The sequence below is a fragment of the Momordica charantia genome, assembly GCF_013281855.1.
Source record: "Momordica charantia cultivar OHB3-1 chromosome 6 unlocalized genomic scaffold, Mcharantia_2.0 BLBB01000006.1, whole genome shotgun sequence".
NCBI classification, from domain to species: domain Eukaryota; kingdom Viridiplantae; phylum Streptophyta; class Magnoliopsida; order Cucurbitales; family Cucurbitaceae; genus Momordica; species Momordica charantia.
In genome coordinates this window covers 1,817,839-1,835,204 of record NW_028275164.1, presented here as the reverse complement: position 1 = coordinate 1,835,204, position 17,366 = coordinate 1,817,839, and the positions used below count along the sequence as shown (strand labels likewise).

General features: G+C 34.2%; 2 protein-coding genes across 10 annotated transcripts; both read left to right on the top strand.

Annotated features, from left to right (window-relative positions):
- The first annotated feature begins 1,653 nt into the window (after positions 1 to 1,653).
- Positions 1,654 to 8,599, top strand: LOC111007452 (Leucine-rich repeat (LRR) family protein). Of its 9 annotated transcripts, none has more exons than XM_088126083.1 (12): positions 1,654 to 1,810; positions 2,050 to 2,141; positions 2,646 to 2,824; positions 3,586 to 3,655; positions 3,847 to 3,893; positions 4,945 to 5,053; positions 5,155 to 5,240; positions 6,390 to 6,480; positions 6,790 to 6,875; positions 7,606 to 7,692; positions 7,797 to 7,935; positions 8,224 to 8,599. In XM_088126083.1, exons 3-11 carry the CDS (start codon positions 2,726 to 2,728, stop codon positions 7,905 to 7,907), a joined length of 786 nt encoding a protein of 261 aa, XP_087982209.1. In that variant the 5' UTR covers positions 1,654 to 1,810; positions 2,050 to 2,141; positions 2,646 to 2,725; the 3' UTR covers positions 7,908 to 7,935; positions 8,224 to 8,599. The 9 variants fall into 9 exon arrangements, with proteins under 9 accessions (XP_087982209.1, XP_022135518.1, XP_022135511.1 ...); XM_022279826.2 differs by having other exon boundaries at positions 2,013 to 2,141; XM_022279819.2 differs by having other exon boundaries at positions 2,013 to 2,141; positions 2,640 to 2,824.
- Positions 8,600 to 10,534: 1,935 nt separating this feature from the next.
- LOC111006796 (uncharacterized) lies at positions 10,535 to 14,717 on the top strand. The gene is made up of 3 exons (XM_022278866.2): positions 10,535 to 11,237; positions 12,424 to 12,595; positions 13,044 to 14,717. The coding sequence occupies exons 2-3, from the start codon at positions 12,448 to 12,450 to the stop codon at positions 14,459 to 14,461; spliced, it is 1,566 nt and encodes a 521-aa protein (XP_022134558.1). The 5' UTR covers positions 10,535 to 11,237; positions 12,424 to 12,447; the 3' UTR covers positions 14,462 to 14,717.
- Positions 14,718 to 17,366: the final 2,649 nt, after the last annotated feature.

The following is a 17,366-nucleotide window of genomic DNA, read 5'->3' as shown; positions in this document are numbered from 1 at the left end:
CACTGGTTAAACAATAGTACGTATTTGGGATCATCTTCCTATTTTTTTCGAAGTATTTTATTTAAAATGGTATGCGAGTACCTTTTAAAAATTACAAAAGTAACCCGAACGATAATAATTCATAATTGACTTATATCTCTGATTGATGTCGTGAGTTCAATCCTCCCACCCCACATATATTCAACAAACAACTATACAAAAGTAATTTTGACTATATAATCTATCATAAAATTTATTTGAAATTGTCGTGTCTTTTTAAATAATTGTTACCCTTACTCCAATTTAATGGTAGAATATTATGAAAAATAATTGTTATAACAAATTATAGTTTTTCATTTTCTTTCTGACAATGTATTGTTTTTCATTTTAATAAAATATGGTGCGATAAAAAAAAATATTGTTACACTAGACTGATTAATTTGGAAAATTTGGGAGCATTCAAGTGGGTTATGCTAGACTTTGTGAAATTTTCTTATATTGGGGGAGTACAACAATCCATTTCATTTAACTGTTTGCCACGTCACTACTATATTACAAATGCTATGAGGTCCATTTGTTCTATTTATCATGTAGATATAAGAAAATATGGTATTACCGCCAAATTCTAATGGAGGTATGGTGCAAACATGCAATAGCTGTGTACGATACAAATGAAGTGTTAAAAGCTTGCAAGGAATCACGATACTCTTCATACTCATACAAATAAGAACTTGGAGGGGTTCGAAATCTACCTTGAAACATATTCTCTATAGGTGGCAAAGTTGCTGAATGAAGAAGACGATGATATTACCGAAATTGTTTGGATCGTGAATGAAATTAGACATCTTGTTGTTCATAACTAGGCAGTCTCCATACATTTCATCGCGTGAGAGGCAGACATTTTAGCTCATTAAGTGGCTCATCGGTTTTCACATATGGGACAGCTCTTGTGTGTGAGGTTTGTGTTTTCCTTAAATCCTTTTGTGGATTGGTACTATGTTGGACATCAATTCCTTTCATGGAAGATATTTTATTAAAACAATAATGATAATAATAAAATGATAAAGTATGATATATAAATCTATTGTTAGTTCGATAAGCACGAGGGACTAAAAAACATAATATATATATTTACTATGAATAAATCATTTTTTATTTATATTGATAATGTGTCATCGAAATTTAAAAAAGATGGAATATCGACCCGAAATCATTAGAAATAAAAAAGAAATTTTGAGAGGCCCACACGGTCACACTTCAAAATACCCCATGAATAATATACTTTATAAACGAAATTGATGGGATGTATAAAAAATCACAATCTATTTTACTTAGTTGATATTAAAAATGAAAAATTTTTTAGTATACAAGGGGTTTGAGTTGGTTTGAGATAGACGTCAATCACTGCTGAACTATATTTGTTTCGACTTATAAAAAATAACATGAATAGTACTAAATGTGTATGTTTATAAAAAATAAAAACAAAAAATAAGAAACGATGAGGTTTATTTTTAAATTTTTAGAAATAATTGGAACGTATATTAAAAATAAGTGAAAATACATAAAACAAATTGGAAGCAAACAAAGCAAATTTTTAAAAACTAGAAACGTAAAAGAAAAAATAAAAATCCTAGTCAACAAAACGACTAATATTCATATTATCCGTACGGATCGACATAGAGAGCAAAAACAGTTTCGGTCTTATTATTATCATTCGCTCCATCTGATTTCAATTCAACGTCTTGACTCTTTGATCCAGCGATCTATCTTTATTTTAAGCATTTCCTTTAATATCCGCCGCGGTTGTCTTCTCAAACCATTCATTCACCAGGTAAAGGTTTTACAGAAAATTCCAACGATCATCTCATTCATACATTATTATTTTTATCGCTGACCTGTGAGTCCCGATTTCAGTTTATTTTTCGTGTTTTATTTGTATGATTTTCGAGTTTCTGTTGATCAATCTCTACCTTTTGTCCTCATGGGACTACTGAATTCACGAATTGTGGTAAATGCTGTCTTCTTCGAAGTAGGGTACCGTTTCTTTTGAACCCAATTTGGCCATGTCAGGATTTCTTCGACTTCTCAGTTCACGTGTGATTGAAACTGCGTTCGTTTGACTGTTCGATTTCTCCGAAGTGGCACGGAAACTGACAACTGAGGTACAAAATTTAAGAAATTCTAAGGATTTTGACCGTTCAGCGTAGAAGTTATATAAAATGTGTGAGGAAAATCACTTCATCAATGACATATATGGAAAGTATGTATGATTTTTTCGCGTGCCTTGCATTAGAGACCGTTTTTCACCACCGGAAATCAAACTTGATACAAATTTACGTACTATGAAATATGAATACAAATGACATTTATTTGATGGACTCTGCGACTTATTAACCAGTTACAGTGAGACGCTATTTGTATCAGTGCCTTGTTAATTTTTTGTTCCCATCTAATAAGCAGCAAAGACCATTTGTTTTTAAAATTTTTTATAGTATTAGCGAGGAAATTCAAATACGCAACCCACAAGGAAAAGGGAGCCACAAAATACGGGGACAATAGGTTAACTAACCAAAATCTTAGAGGCATGCAAATGGTTCATGCCCTATATAGTTACAACTGCTTGACCTGTTCTTTCTGACACTCGGACTATATGTGTATAGTATCAGAGATCAACACAAAAAGCTCGTCATCACTACCATCCTTGTTCCTTTATCGGAAGGTTAAGTTTTTCTCTACTGCTGGCGACATGGGGTGCTATGCTAGCAAGAATGTAGATTCAAAGGCCAGCAGAGTTGCTCGATGGCAAGCAACTGGCATTGTGGCCTTGCAAGACTCAAAGTTGAAGGTTACATTCCCTATTATTCCTCATATTAACTCTATGTTATCTTTTTGTTGGATTTCAGCCATCTTGTTTACTGATAAGTTGCATATGAAATTTCCCCAGGGGTTTAGGATGTTCGTTCGTTTAAGTTTCTGGGGGCAAAATATTTAATACATTCTTAATTGAATTTGTTAGATGGTCTTAATACGAAAGATAATTGAATTTGTCGGACCAGTATAAATTGGTTATATGAATTAATACAGTATATTGACTATATAACTCATCAATTCAACTGGTAATGAACATAGATAAACAGGGAATCATTATTAGTCCTCTGGTTCATCCTAGCCTATGTCCAAGGAAATGAGATTTAGATTGCATGAATCGGGGCTTTCACAATCATAGAACTTTAGTCATTCCAGAAAATGCTGTATGTGTGAATATAGAGCATATGGCTTCTTGGTGGGCTTAAATCCACAAGAAGATTTTTCGTAACTATGGTTTTCTTTTGATTATACAAGATTGAAAACCCGCGATTGTATGGTCCTTAGGGGAGGGTTCTCTCAACCCACCAACCACCTTTAGGTTGTTCTTCCCTTCTTTGGGCCTCTTGGTTTTTGAATATATTCTCTTTGTTTCTCATAAAAAGAAAAAAATGGAAAAAGAAAAAGAAAATGCTGTATGTGTTGATGAAGTCCAATAACTCGTGCAGTTCTTGGGAAGTGCTTGACACGAATGTTAGTTTTGTTGGTCACCTGCTCACACTTCTACTAATTTTGGAACAGGCATTTCCTGATGAAGTTCTTGACCTGGACAGATCTGTCCGTACCCTTGATTTAACTCACAATAAAATAGGTGGGTATCTTGCACTCTTCTCTCTTATGACTTCCTGTCATGGTCATACTTATCCTTAAAAAGCTATTTTCAGAACTTAATCATCATCACGTCTAATTTAAATGGGTAATGATAAAACTTTCATCTATTTTACCATCATACGCTTAAAACTTTCAACTTATATTCACTTGTCTTTTCTAATTATTTTGCAGTTGATATTCCTATGGAAGTCTGCAAATTAATAAACATGCAGCGCCTGGTAGGTATTATATTTCTTATTTGGTAGGGATTATTCATTTTACACATCTGATTGAGTGTTGTTTTGTAAACATTTTCAACAAAAGCCTTGGACATCTTTGTAGAGCTTGGTACATTCGTTTTGATTACGTGTACTTCACATATTTGAATCGTTGAAACTTTCTACTTCCTTTATCTTTTAGAACTACAACAATTTTTTAGAACTCACGGTTCATATATGTTTATCTCTAGTGAATATTCATACTAAAGTGAATTGTGTGACATCGTCTTGAAAGGCAGATTCATTGATAAAAATGATGAAAATTTAAAATATTTTGTCTGTCCACCAATTGAGTTGATGGGGCATGTTAATTGAATTGAACTAGCTTTTAGTTTTCCCCTACCAAAGAGTTAGCTTTAAATCTGTTGCTTGCTGAGAGAGTCTCGGTAAGTTAAATTAGATATCAAGAACTTTGAAATATTCTACTTCTTTTTTTTCTTTTGGCATAGTTAACGATAGGGAACTATCACATATAGAAATAGCCAAGAGAAGAATACAGCAGAAAGTATTAACTTTATCCTTCCATAAAGTTGCTAAAGTTTGATATATTTTCATTTTCAGTTTTGAATTATTGGATAATCCAATTATTCAAAAAAAAAAAAAAAGGATAATCCAGACCAATTGGTAATTCTCATGGACTACGATGAATAGAGGATGTCATTGTCCTACTTATATTTGATATCATTCTCATTGACTCCATCATTCAATTACAACTGCTATCTTTACTGCATGATTTTTTCATAATGAGAAGTGTAAACAACATCTCATGTCTTATAATTTTTATTGTCTTATTTATGGCCTTCCTTGACAAAAGTTTCTTGGGGATATTATTTATTTATTTTTTAAAATTTTATTTGCAGATTTTGTAGGATGCCTTGACCTACTGATGTTCTTATATTTTAATAAATCAAGTTTCTTATTTACACATGCATTCCTCTATTGGGGAAAAACAAGAGAAATGAAATATGAAGCAAGACTGAATTGCATCTTCAATTTCCATTTTCCTTGTCAGGTATTGGCAGATAACCTTATTGAGCGTCTACCAATGAATTTGGGGAAGCTTCAATCTCTAAAGGTTATGATACTTGATGGAAATCAAATTACTGCATTACCTGATGAATGTAATTCTCTCATCTAATTTAACGAGATACAAGAAGTGATAGTCTCTTTTGCAAGTTTTTTTTTATATACATTCTAAATGGATATCAGTTCTTGTATGTAGTGGGTCAGCTAGTAAGGCTTGAACGTTTATCTGTCTCCCGAAATTTGCTATCAACCTTGCCTGAAACCATTGGAAGCTTGCGGAATGTAAGTGGATTTTGTTCATAGCATTTTAACTATTATAATTCCTCTGTAATATGGATTTTGTTGCATTTTCAGATCACTTTAAGTTATGTTGTTTCTAGCGTAGAATCATGGGGTCTTTAACCATAAAAATGAATGTATATGTGGCAGCATCAACCTTAAAAATTTTAAATCCAAAGTTGAATAGCAAAAAATGGGTGCCTTGGTAACTAATTATGGATAAAGGAGGTGAAATACATTTGGAGCGTTAAAGAAAATAATGGTTAAAAAGTATTATGTGCAAATGCTAGGTTCAAAGATGAATGACCATGCAATATGGATAACATTTGTGTAGAAAAGTTGATTTGGTGTGCTAGGATGTTCCTTCCTTTCTGAATATATATCTTTCTCTTTCTTATTAAAAATAACAATAAAAATAATAATAAAAGTATACCATAGACTGTAAAATCAGAGGTAGAAGTCGTTAGAGGAAGGAAAAAAGTGAAAAGGGAAAAAATAGGATCAGTTGGAGTTATCAACTTAGGATTGATTGATTTTTCAATAGTATAAAATAAACAGATTAGTCCGAAAATCTCTTTTTATTTCTAACTAGGATCTAGTCGTGAAAGCCCCAGGGTGTCCCTGTTGGCAAGGGATTGAGGTCTCTTAGTCATACCAGTTTAGAGGTCTCAAGTTCGGACTTCGAGTAAGCTTAATACAACAAATCCATAATGTCTCCCAAGTTCGAGTCTTGGAGCGGGCGCAGGCGCCCCGTATAAAAGGAAAGCTCGGACTCCCGGTTATTAAAAAAAAAAAGCTAGGATCTAATCATGATCAATCCTCTGTTTTTGTAGCATCATGATGCATTCATAACCATGGGATGAGATTGGGCAAAGTTAGGCAAAGTTACGTTTTCCATATAGAGAAGCCCTTACATTGCAACATGATTCCAAAAGACCTCGAGAGTGCTAGAAATTTTATCAAATATAAGATTATGAAAGTCGTCATCATAGCACCCGTATTCACTATGATGTTAACAGTGAACTTCATTGTATGAGAACCAATTTTGATGCTAATATTAAAATATAATTCCACCTTTAAACTTTTCATTTTGATGTGGTAATATGTGCATATTATTAACTTTGAGGGCTAACATGGGGTTCGATGGTGCAGTTATCGCTTATCAATGTGTCAAACAACAAGCTAAAATCTCTTCCAGAATCAATAGGGAGTTGCTTCTCACTAGAAGAATTGCAAGCAAATGGTATATGAAATTCTTACCTTCTTTTTTACTAAGTAATTCCCATATGCTACTCTGACAGTTGTTATTTGGAAGCATGAATCATGACATGGAGCTTTAAACATTCGCTCCTTTTAAGACATGCAGAACTTCTATTAATTGGACCTCTTGATTACACTTTAGAGAATATTCCAGCAAACTCGTGTATGACTGCCATGGTTCTGATTAGTTTCTTTTTCATCATTACATGTTTGGAGATGCATATGGTCTCCTCTAATTTGTGGTTCTGTAGTTTTTATTCAATCACTTCCTTACATCTGAACAACTTTTCAGATAATCTCATGGAAGGCCTTCCCTCATCTTTGTGCAATCTGATTCACCTGAAGTCGTTGTGTTTAAATAATAACAATATTGGTCAGGTAGACTTTTTCACTATACGTGCATGATTTAACTTCCTAAATTTACAGTTCTGGTTACAGCAATGAGTAAAATTCTTGACTTAAAATTGCTTTTTACTGATTATAGCCTTGAGTTTTTGAGATTTACATGTACATGGAGGATTGGCACTCCTTGCTAGATATATTGACTTTGAATCCATGACTTCCTAACCTGAAATTTGAGTCAATATGCTCAGGATCTTGATTGTTGAGTCGATGGCAGTAATGAGAAAAAGCTAGTTACTTGATTGGACATCTATCGCTTGATAGCCTGTTATTTTGATTTGAATCTCTCGTGAATGAATAATTTCTGATTCCAAAATTTTTATTACTGACCATTTCAGATACTTGTAACTCTTAGATTGACTGTACTAAAAATAAGAATCTTAGTTTGGTATGCTTAGATTGATCAGACTTCCAAAGCCTATTTTATTACAGTCAAAATGAGAGGAGAGAATTACAAGTAAGTTCAAGCTCTTTAATAGACCTGGACTCGTACCTTCTAGGCCACACTCTTATCAAGGAATACTACTTATTGATGGTCCTTACGTGACAAAATGTTTTCATGTTGTTACTACATAATTAGGTCTCACATGTGCATGCACGAAATGTTCCCTCCCTTCGTTGCAAGATAAATTCCTCCATAGCAGCCTTAGTAGTCTTCATCCTAGGATACATAAATTTGATATGTGGTATTGCGTTTCTATCTCAGTTACCATCAAATCTGTTGAAAGATTGCAAAGCATTGCAGAATGTATCTTTGCATGGTAATCCAATTGTAATGGATCAATTCCAGCAGGTGTGTTCTACTCCTTATCTTCAGTTTTGTCTTATTTAACATTATTCTTAAAACCACTGAAATGTACTTACTAATATTACTTGCCTTCTTCCATGGACTATTAGATGGAAGGATTTGAGGAATTTGAAGCTAGGAGAAAAAGGAAATTTGACAAGCAAATTGATTCCAATGTCATGATTAGTTCCAAGGGCCTTGATGAGGGTGTTGATCTATAAAATCATTGCACTGCCTTTACAAAGAATTGTAAGTTGAATGCTCAAGTTTTTTATGTTGGTGCTTGCCACCTTTAATTTTCAATGTTCTAATTTGTAATGTACATTTCAACTCCTGATTGAACAGTTAGTTACAATTTTTAATAGCATAGCAACTAAATCACTACAAATAGAAGTACATGGACTAAAACGTGTAAGACTGGAATGGTACATTATAACCATTCTTTTGGTATTGTATAGGAAACTTTTAGTCTTTTAACATGCCATCTAGCAATATATTGAAAATTCCCTGCCTTACTCATTTTCAACTTCTGTACAGATTGAATGGAGATGCTCTGCTTGTTTGCTTGTTGGTAGCTGTAAATTCAAAGGGAATGGAAGAATTTTTATATGGTGACTTCAGACTGGAACTGGGGGACTGTTGTGAAATGTTTTGATGCAAAATAAAATGTATACAGGAGAACTCCAATACAGTAGATTTGTGTGTATAGAATGGAAGCCTTTTTACTAGTCTATTTATATGTCTACTGTCATTTGGCAGGCTTGTATAAAATTTGGAATCCAAATTAATGGTAAATTGGGCTGAGGGAGGTCCAATGCTATATATTTACAGGGATTGTATTTCCATATATGGTATAGAAATTGTAATACTTGAGTTTCGGTAGATATATTTATTATAATTTGTTATTTTTTTATTTTTATTTGTCATCGTTGATGTAAAAATAAAAATAAATTTTCTTGAAAGCATCGATGGGTTGTGTTGTTCAAAGGAGGATATTTAAAATTTATGCGCTCTTGGAAAAATACTTGTTTTGTTTTAATAAAATTCTCACTCACAGTTATTGGTTTTTAGATATTTTTACAATTCCGTACAAATAATTATAAGTCACGAGTGATATCTAAACTATAGATAATTTCTATTCCTTTAGTAGAAGTTAAAAATTCGAATTTCTATACCCACATTTGTTTTGACTTGATAGAACAATGATAATAAGCTTTGTATATAACTAAATCGATAAAATGTATGAGTTTCTAATAGTTGTCGGGAGTAGCGTAATCCTAAGTCATGTTAAACCCACTCTTATTATATAAAATTGGAGTAGGGTGATATTTTCTCAAACAAAAAATTGGAGTAGGGTGATATTTTCTCAAACAAAAAATTGGAGTAGGGTGATATTTTCTCAAACAAAGGGTAAAAAAAAAAAAATTGTTTCAACAAAATAATAAAAATAATGGATACCATAAAGCACAAAACCAGGGTGAAACAAAAAGTTTTTTATTTTTTAGTACAATGAGTGGGGTGACATATTCGAACTCATAATCTCTTAATCGTAAGATAGGTATCAATCACTGTTGACTTAAACTCATGTTGATAGTGAAACAAAAATATTACTAATCTCTTAGCTTGTCATTATTTGAAATATATATATATATATATTTAGAATTTAAATATTATGTGCAGAGGGAGTTACTTATATCTGTGAAGTTTTGTCCCTCTACAGGCAATTTGTTAGTTGTCATTATCAACGTGAGTATAATTTAACTATCGAGACATCTTATTTCTTATTTTTATGATCGAAGGTTTAAATCACATCCTTTTATTATACTAAAAAGACAAATTTATAACTTCGCTGTCCCAATGAATAGTTTTATTAGTTAACAAAACGAATTTGTAAGTAGAAAAGTTTACAAATCATATGATCCCAACATATTTAAAAAGAAATAAAAAAGGAAAAAGAGGTAAACACTGTTTACTGATAATTTTGTTTAAAATAAAATATATTATTGTTGGTAACAATTTTAATTTTTTATAGAAACCATAGAAAATATAATCAACAGTAGTACACATGTAGTGACCTATAGCTAAGCGGTAATTGATATATATCTCAAACCTCATATTACATCACCATCATGTTTTTTTTTAATAAATTATATAATAAACCCACCATAATAAATGAAAAAAAAATAAAAGAATGAAGGTGTTTTACAAAGAAGATAAAAAAGGAAAAAACATAAAAAGAACCTCAATTTAAAATGATTACAAAAGAAAATAAAATGGCAAGATTGTAAGACAACATCTACTCATATTCTACTTTTTCAATCATTTCATTTACGTAATTCTAAAACATTCAATTTTATCTAATTATTTTAAACTTTTAATTATTTTAATTTTTCTACTCTTGAAGCGTCATTTTAATCGACGTACGTTTTAAAAAGGGATAATTTCGATAATTTCATGTTATTTCTATAATAATTGTAACATGATATTTTAATCACTAAATTTATTGAAATGTGATTGAAAATTTATATTAAAAAATGTCCGTTACATATAAAATATTGTTAGAAGTTTACATAAAAAGTACACAAAAACAGATATTTTAAAAGCAGAAAATTAAAATCATCAAGATCAAAATTACAAACCAAAATAACACTTAAATCTAAATAATGAAATCACATATTACACTTCAAAAAGGAAAAAGAAAAAGAAGTCAACTGTCAAAGGCCACTTGACAATTAGGCCCTCGAAATATGCCACGTGTCGAGGATCCGTAGCATTGAATTAAAACCCGAACGAGCACCACGTTGTGCGTTTGTATCTCACATATATAGCTATTTCCTCCACGTCCCTCAGCCCCTGACGAAGAAGGGGCTTTATCCGTAATTCCATAAAGATTCGTGCCTCTTTTAGTTATATTCGATTTTCGGATAACCTTCTACAAAGAAAAACCAAACCCTAGTTTTGGTCATCGTCAATCGCCGCCGCCTCTTTCAATTTCCACCTTTTATTCTTTTTTTCCTCCATCCATCGAAACCCAGCGCTTCGATTCGCCTTTCCTTGTTAGATCTGCTTTTGTTTCGTCCTCCTCTACACATCGATCCCAATTTTTGCCGTTTCCGTCTTCTCTTTACGTTTCTCGCCTTAGGTTTTCGTCGAAGCTCCGATCCTTGAGTTTAATCGGAGATCTGTTCGTTCCGATTCCTGTTTTGGTTTTGGTTTTTTGTTTTCGACTTTTTTTTAATTTGTAAATTATCTTTAATCGTTTGAGCGGCTTAGATCTGGATTCTTTTCTTGGTTCGCCTGGGGTTGTTTAATCTATCGATTTATCGTAAATCGTCGTTCCCGAATTGTCCAATTTTGTGTTTCTGGTGGATTAGTGGAAATTAGGGTTAGGGTTTCTGCATATTAGGGATTTTATTTTTTTTTGACCAAAATAAATTGGGGGAAAGTCAAATTTCTCGGAGTAATCGCGATTGTTCGGCCAGTTACCCGTATATCCGAGCTCCGTTTTCCGATTCGTCTATTGCTCCGTTGACTCGACGTGTATTTTTGAGGTACAAAGCAAAATGGTTCTTAATTTCTAGGGTTTTCAGTTTGGCGTTTATTCGATGAATATATCAATTATTTCTTATTTATTTCGATCCTTTCGATTATCGTCTACGAATTTTTTTTTCAAAGCTAAGTTGGGCCCCTCTTTAGAATTGTACATATTTACCATTTTGCCCTCCCCCTAGAATACTCTAAATGACCAAGAATATTAAACAATGTCATGATGGCACGCTAGAACTAAACATTTTAAGTGTTTGACTATTATATATATATTCTCACTACTGCCAGTTTACTCCAATTGGTGATTTGACTTGGAGTGTAGTCTTTTTCAAGGGCTCATGTTTATTTTAGAACGCATTAGAAGAATATTCTTTGTTCCTTTCTTCATAGGTAGAACAAGACTAGATAACCGAGCATGTTAAACTCTCTTTTGTTTTTAAAAAATGGGTCCATTCTTCCTATTCTAGTTACTTATGGGTTTGACTTGTCTTGTTTTGCGGTTGCCTTCAACATGCACATTCTTTTTATAGTTGTACGTACCATCAGGGATGCTTATCTTTAAGTGATTATGATCTTGTTTGGACCATGGCCCAGTTTCTTTTTCTGTTTTTTCTTCTCATTCTCACCATGACGTAAAAATGTTTCCTTGATACTAGAATATAACTACACAAATAGGATATTAGAGGTAGCCCGAACATGAAAAAGAGTGTGAGTCTGCATACACTCATACACACATGCATGCATATGTTGTATTGAAGTTTGAGGGGGGAGACATGGATGATGCTCTCTTGGAACTTTAGTGAAGAACAATTGCGAGACTCAACTAGTATATGATTTAATTTTCTGATATCTTAATTTGTTTGAAGACAGGCTAGTCGCCTACTATATTTGGGAATTCAAGGTTATTTTGTAAGCAAGGCAGAAAAAAGTATTTGATTAAAATCCGTTCATTTTTTTAGGAGAAACAGAGAATCACATTAAAATCCGTTCATGATTTTGAGCATTCTACAGAATTCTGTTTGTTATAACAAAGAATTAAGGGAAACTGGAAGATACTGTGCTTTTTTCTCTCCGCTGCCTGTTGTTTATATAAGTCAAGTAATATTTGTTGTGCATTTTGCTTCTCTATCTGTCTTTTCATATATCAATGGAATTTTTGGCAAATGTTTGAACTTATTTTTTTATCCACAGATCACAATTTGTGCTGCCGTTAAAATGGTACAGAAACAATCTTTTGATGATGGAGAACCACTTGAGATCTCTTCCAAGCACTTGAAACAAGTGGTCGAACAGAATAATCAAATTCTGTCATTTTCAGAATCTGTTCTCCCTGAAGATTCTCTGCAGTATCATTATGCTTTAGGTGCGAATTTGGCTGAAATTTTTGAACAAGGGTCCTAGACTAGTTGCTTTTACATTTTGCTATCCTGCACGATGGTAATGTGGAGGCTGCTGATTGAGCAGTTCTACCTAACAATAAATTGTTTTGGCCATTTTTCCCCTTTCTTTCACTCTCTCTCTTTTTTGGAGTTTAACTCTCTTTTGGTTAAATCATATGGTCTATTTGAGTGTAGAAGGAATCTGAAGATTTTAAGCTGTGATCATTGAGCTAGTCTTGATTCTGATTTTGAATAATTTAGGGAAGTGATGAATATTTGATTGATCTGTGACAATTATTTATGAAGGTTTTGTATTCGTCTTGATACTTATTTTCATAAGAAGAGCTGCAAAACAACTTCTATCCGATTGTTGCCATTTAGAGCTTCTTGGATTACTCTTAATGGCATTTCATTTTCCATTGTGATTGTTAGGGGACGAATTTACAAAGAATGATACAGAAAGTGACGAAAAGCATTCAAGTGGAGTTTTCTCAGAGCCCCATGGCAGCAGTGATGACTTTGATACTAGTGGTGTGCCTGGCTGCATATCCTTCTCTTCTGGCACGAACAACAATAAGGCCCTTGAAGAGGGGTCCCCATCTAAATCTCCCCTTCATTATTCTATTTCCTCTGATTTTTTTAACCCTGTAAATCATCAGCGAAGAATATTGACGTACTGTGAAGAAATCTATTCATTACTATTGGACCACCCTCCTCAAAAATCTGTTTCCATTGGTCCCGATCATCAAGCTATTGTTCCACCTTTGAGATCACGAGATGTGGAGGTTATGTCATATATCCCTGGATCAGCATCAAAGTCCGATCTTACAGTTGATGAATACGAAAAGAGGGTGATTGGTACTTGTGTTATTCCAATGCCAGATGTGGACTCTGAAATCATTTGTGGTCAAGAAGTTGGAAGTGGAAGAGCAGCTTGTAACTGTGAGGATAATGGGTCTGTGGGATGTGTAAGTACGCACATTGCTGATGCAAGAGAGCAACTTAAAAATTCTATCGGACCAGAAAGATTTAAGGAGCTAGGTTTCTATGAAATGGGAGAGCAAGTAGCGCAGAAATGGAGTGAAGAAGAAGAACGGTTATTTTATGAGGTCGTCTTTTCTAATCCAGTCTCACTGGGGAAAAATTTCTGGAGTGATCTTTCCATTGTGTTTTCTTCTAAATCTAAAAAGGAAATTGTTAGCTATTACTTCAACGTCTTTATGCTTCGAAGACGAGCAGAGCAGAACAGATGTGACTCGTTAAACATCGATAGTGACAATGATGAGTGGCAAGGGACTGATGATTATGGTGATAATGAACTTGGAATGACAGAGGAGGATGATGACTCTGTTGTTGAATCACCACTGCATGAAGTTGGACCTGTTTTTGATCATGGCAGGGAAGGTGGTTTGCAGGAGTATGATGAGGATATTGCTGACGAAAGATTTCATGATAATGAAAGTGGTGGAATTGGTAATTGTTTTAATAATTGTGGTTCCAGTCCCACGCATCTGGACAGAATTCCTTGTGATATAAGGGGAGGAGAACACGAAGTTCAAGACGATTCGTGCACATCATCTGACACAGGTCCTGCAGCCCAAGAACTTCCAGCCAAGACGGAGCATTGTGATCAGTGGCTCGGTAGCTTTACAGGGCCAAACAATAGTGGTGGTCTTGGTCATGAGCCGTCATCGGTTCAGGAGCACTGTGATGCTAAAGTGTGGGATGTTGGATACTTGACTTGTTCGAAAAGTGAAGTTGACTTCTTGCCAACTAGCAGTATGATAGAAGAAGTTTTTGGAGATGATTCGAGTAATTATAAGGCAAGAGACGGGAAGAGCTTGAGCTAATTGCCAGCTTGAACTCTCATCATGAATGGTGATTTGGAATGGGAAAAAAATTTCCTTTCTTTTTACCCTCCCGAGGGTGAATCACCCAAAAATTTTCTCCTGCATATAAATAGCGATAGGGAGAGATGCAATTTTCCTTTTTCATCAAAGCTAAGATGGAGCCACCTTCCCTGTAAGGAGATGGTATACTTGAAACGCAATTGGTTTTCCTGCACCTTGTCTTCTCTTGATCATAAATGAAAAGTAATTGGACTCATGATGCCTCTCTTGTGCAAAAAATTGTGAGTTTTTGCTCACCTATTTTTTTATTAGCTTATCTCTGTATATACCCATGAACATGAATTATTGATACAAAATGCTTAGAATATGTGAAATTTTCCCTACCAACTAAACTAAGTACTGTATTCGTACGTTGTAAACTTTTGTCATTGCTTGCATAAATGGTACGACTGCCAAAGGATGCAGCCACAGTTGTGCATCATTGGCGCTTAGTGAACCAACCGTAATCATTTGCTTTCATTACATCTGCAGCCATGTTGTTTTTATCACTCTCTTGACTCTTCTTCTGGATCCCTCATTTCTTTAATGCCGAAAGTGACAGCAAACTATTTCATTTTGGTTTGTGCATCATGTAGAGCCATAAAGTTGCATTAAAGTTGTGCATAATTCATTATCTGTCATTGTTGGCGTTTGAGAAATATGAATAGGCTTTATTTATGGTTATTTGCACTAGAAGTGGAAACGTAATGTGGGTATTTCCATAGAAGTTGTGGGAATCTATAGAGAAAAAGCTGGGGGTTTTGGGTGGTGAAAAATAGGAGTCAAAGAGGTTGGCAAAGCATAAAGCCAATGGCAGAGAGCATCTTATCCCCCCTCCCCCATTTCTCTTGATGAATTACAAGCCTTTGTTAGAGAGAGAGAGATTGCCCAGTCTTTTACTCTATAAAGGGTTCTACTTTTTGAAAATTTGAGCATCGCTTTTGAAGTGTTCCATTGAAACCTCACTTCCAAGTCAAGTCCTTGCAGACAGTAACCCGCACCATATGCAAAAGATACAATACAACTATCATATCTTCTTCTTCATACGTGCTCCCAAGTATCCACTCACTCTTCTCTTTGTTGTCATTTTTAAAATCTTAGTTGCTTTAGTCAAACTAAGCACAATTTGTAGTACTGGCCCCAGTGGCTTCCACGTGCCCCATCCTGTTTCTCCTCCAACAAGCTTAGCTTTTAGAGATTACTACTTTTTTTTCTTTCCTTGCAGAAGCAGAAGCAAACTGGATTGGATGTGATGGGAAAACAATGCACATGTTGCTTAAGAGTAAACATAGACTATATATTATTTAACTACAAAAGCAAGTTTACATATTTGTATATTGAGATGGGCTAAAATGAATAGGTTGTGTCTGACTTAATTAGGGGGAAAAAACAAAGCAGAAAATGGAAGGCAATTACAGACAATTCACAGCTAAAGATTGTACTGAAGTGCTGGGAAGAAGGGAACAACCAAATGGAAGGTGCTCCTTAATCATAGTTGACATGTGATTAGTAGTCCTAATCAATACAATCCCCTTTTTCTTTCACATTCATTAGCTTTGTGCTTAATTGCCAACATAGGCCGGCATTGTAGCTCCACTCTTGTTGGTTTCTTCTTCCTTTTTTTTTTTCGTTTTTTTAAAAGCAAGAATCAATCTTTTTCCTGTGAACAAAACGAGAGAGAGAGGGAGTTATGAAACTATTAAGTTGTTTAAACAAAGATTGCTTTTTCCACAGTATAATCTTAGAAAGAGAAAAGAATAGTGTGTTGTTCTTGAAGAAAAAGAAAAGCCTAATTGATCTGTTTCTGTCATTTTAGCTTAACAAGATGCAGAACAGTCCCTTCCCTTCATTTGAACTGTTTTTAATGATGATTAAAGTCATCTAACCTTCTAACTATACCCAAATGAATTTTCCAAAAAAAAAAAAACGACTGTAACGTATTTTTGGCTCAAAATCATGTCGAAAAGTCAAATTTACGATTTTATTTTGACGGGTTTTCATTAGACCCATTAAGCAAATTAAAGAGAATAAAGAGTACAAATATCAACTTAACTCATCCACATTCAAGGATAGAAAATGATTGGATTAAAAAAATTTCGGTAGCTTAAACAAAACCCATTTGGTAACTTGTGAAAAATGGCTAAAGCAATGCATGGGCAAGTTGAACAGTGGAAGCAAAAGATCAAAAAAGTGAGAGTGGATGCAGTTTTGGGTCAGGAAGGAGAGAGAGTTCACAGAATAAATAACTAATTTTACAAAACGGGAAATTTTGTTTGGAAAAAGAAGAGAGAAAGTACAAAAGAATAACGACCAGATCAAAGTGGAAGGGAAGAGCAGAAGCAGAGGTGGGAAATTCCTTAAGGAAGGAATAGTTTTTGAGTATGGCAGTTAGGTTTTGAGTAGGTTCCTCAACCAAACCATCATATGGGCCATGGGGATGATCGCCTTCAACAATCTCAGCCGTCAGATTTGGAGAAGCGTAGGAGTCTCAGTTAAATACACGTGCTGCTCTCATCTCTCTTTTAACCTTCTCTCCTTCTCTTGCCTTGCATGGATTTCTCCTCTAAATATAGTCAAGCTTAGACCCTATAGAGAGAGAGAGACTCTCAAAATTTTGCTTGCTTTCTCCCCTTTTAAACTTTTCTTCCTTTGCTTTGCTCTTTCTTCAAACCTATTATTAGTAACAGAGGTTACAGATCACACCCAATTCTTCCAAATTCTCTCTCTATTGCTGTTTTAAATCTCTTACCTTGTACTTCAACAACTCATTAGGAGGTTAGTAGTGAAAGAGAGAGAGAGCTGGTAGGATGATGTTTACTGGGTCTTCTTCTTTTCCACTTTTTATGCTTCAGATCTTGTTCTTGCT

Coding starts and splice junctions, on each gene's coding strand:
- LOC111006796 (XM_022278866.2), top strand. CDS start 12,448: ATGGTACAGAAACAATCTTTTGATGATGGAGAACCACTTGAGATCTCT. Junction 12,596..13,043: donor GCAGTATCATTATGCTTTAG/GTGCGAATTTGG, acceptor TGTGATTGTTAG/GGGACGAATTTACAAAGAAT.
- LOC111007452 (XM_088126083.1), top strand. CDS start 2,726: ATGGGGTGCTATGCTAGCAAGAATGTAGATTCAAAGGCCAGCAGAGTT. Junction 5,054..5,154: donor TACTGCATTACCTGATGAAT/GTAATTCTCTCA, acceptor TCTTGTATGTAG/TGGGTCAGCTAGTAAGGCTT. Junction 6,876..7,605: donor ATAATAACAATATTGGTCAG/GTAGACTTTTTC, acceptor TTTCTATCTCAG/TTACCATCAAATCTGTTGAA.